At 52.5% G+C, this 1,812-nt stretch overlaps 1 protein-coding gene across 1 annotated transcript in view; it reads right to left on the bottom strand.

Moving 5' to 3' along the window:
- Positions 1 to 875: 875 nt before the first annotated feature.
- GUITHDRAFT_122908 (hypothetical protein) overlaps positions 876 to 1,812 on the bottom strand; it is a gene marked incomplete at both ends in the record, with an annotated part of 1,745 nt that continues 808 nt past the window's right edge. Inside the window, 5 exons of the mRNA XM_005817808.1 lie at positions 876 to 1,022; positions 1,076 to 1,160; positions 1,317 to 1,403; positions 1,446 to 1,581; positions 1,640 to 1,765. Of these exons, the coding sequence (XP_005817865.1) occupies positions 876 to 1,022; positions 1,076 to 1,160; positions 1,317 to 1,403; positions 1,446 to 1,581; positions 1,640 to 1,765 (581 nt within the window). The remainder of the gene's footprint in view (positions 1,023 to 1,075; positions 1,161 to 1,316; positions 1,404 to 1,445; positions 1,582 to 1,639; positions 1,766 to 1,812) is intronic.

Here is a 1,812-nt window from a genome sequence, read left to right as displayed (position 1 = left end):
GCAGAGGACAAGCGAGACCTGTACAGCAGCAGCATGCGGCTGTTTCCTGGAGGAGGAGGCTCCTTCTTGCAGCTCTCGGGCTTCGCTCTGCTCCTCATGCTAGTCGCCCTCACGAGGGACCTGCGGGAGCTGCTCCTCCTCCTGCCGCAGCTGACGCGGGGGGCTGCGAAGCTGGTGGGGATGGCAGGGGGAGGAGTGGGTGCATGCGGGATAGTCACGATCTGTTGCCTTGCGTTCCGATGCCGCAGCTTGACAAGAATATGAGGAGGAGGAGCGAATGGAGCTACGGCGCAATGCGCCGGGCCATTGCGGGGATGCCGCGACAAAGTGTTTCGAGGTTGAATAACTCTTTGCTTTATCTTTCTATCTTTTCTTCCGTTCAGAGAGTCAGTCTCAGGGCTTGCCGTCCTCTCTAGAAGAGAGAGATGGAAAGAGGAGATTGGAAGGCTCACGAAAATCAAGCATCTCAAGTATCACCGTCAGTGACCCGGATGTTGCGGCAGTGCAGGAATGGCACCTATGGCAACAGGGGGAGATTGATGGAGTCGGAGAATGGAAGCGCATCGGTCCCCTCAAACCGTTGGGAAGCCTCGGAACAGATCTAGTGGAATCTTTGCAGAACAAAAGCAGTGCATGTTGGGCATGGAGCCTGAGGGCCCGGGGAATGGCCCGCAAAGTTGAGTACGGATATTTGTATCGACCAAACTATTCATAGTGCTTACTACTTGAAGGAGAAGTACTATGGACCGAGAACCCGACTCATGCAGTGCTGCCGAGCCTGAAGAGTCAGGGCCTCGCCTTGAAACAGGGCCTGAAGAGTCCGCGCGGCGGCAGAAGGCGGTACTAAAATCTTTTTCTAGCCGGGTACAGATTCTTCATCGGAGCCACCAAACAGGTCCCTTGGAACAGTACTCGCAGCGCAAGTCTCCGAATCTTGAGTCGTTCTGGATGATGCGCTTGTACCAGACCCACAAGACTTTTCGGCCGAAAACTGTGATGCCTCCGGACTGTTTTCTGAACTCCTTACAGAAACGGAATTGCAATACACAATTTCAGGCCCATCACGCCCCATCACATATTTCGCCTCCTCGTCGTATTCCAAGCCAAACGCGATTCGTAAGCAATGCTCGCAGTCGAAATCCATTCCTTCGTCCAAGCTGCTGTAACAGGACATGAGAAGTAATCTTGTGACGTTGTTTGCCAAGTCTCCGTAACAGTGATTCGTGATGGCGTTCATCGAACGAAGCGAGAGAAGCAGAGGATGTGGAGCCCGATGTCGTTGAACCTTAGCCTCTTCGGGACTGCTCCCTTTGAACCTTATTAAGCGGAAACAAACAATCTCCTCGGTTGTAGATTCCAGTCCCTTGAATGTCTTGACCATTTTCTCTGCTCTCAACTTCTCCCTGAGAATTTCACATTCAGCAACCTTGGTTAGACTCGTACACCGTGCCGACTTGGTCGAGATTCCGGCATTCTGCAGTAGCTCTTCGAGGCTCAGTTCTTGACCGCACTGAATCGCAGCAACATCCTTGAGTAGTATCTCGATGTACTCTAGAGCCTGATGAAGTTTCTCCATGTCACCTAGAAGATGCGGCTCATTGGTACGGCCCCCGTCTACAAATACATACAGCAATACTACCTGGAAAAATGCTGGGGATCAAGTAGTCCTCCCTCATCGGCTCGCAGATCTCCTTGAGGCGAGACTTCTCTCCAACCTGTGCCTCGGAGACTTGATCGTGCCCTGACTTATTCTTTCCGATTGCTTCTGTTTCAAGTTTTTGGAAGGGCACTACTCGCATAGTTCCCGTGCAC

The sequence above is a fragment of the Guillardia theta genome (genome assembly GCF_000315625.1).
Source record: "Guillardia theta CCMP2712 unplaced genomic scaffold GUITHscaffold_549, whole genome shotgun sequence".
Taxonomy (NCBI): Eukaryota; class Cryptophyceae; order Pyrenomonadales; family Geminigeraceae; genus Guillardia; species Guillardia theta.
The sequence above is the reverse complement of the archived record's forward strand: the minus strand, read 5'-3'. Positions and strand labels throughout refer to the sequence as shown.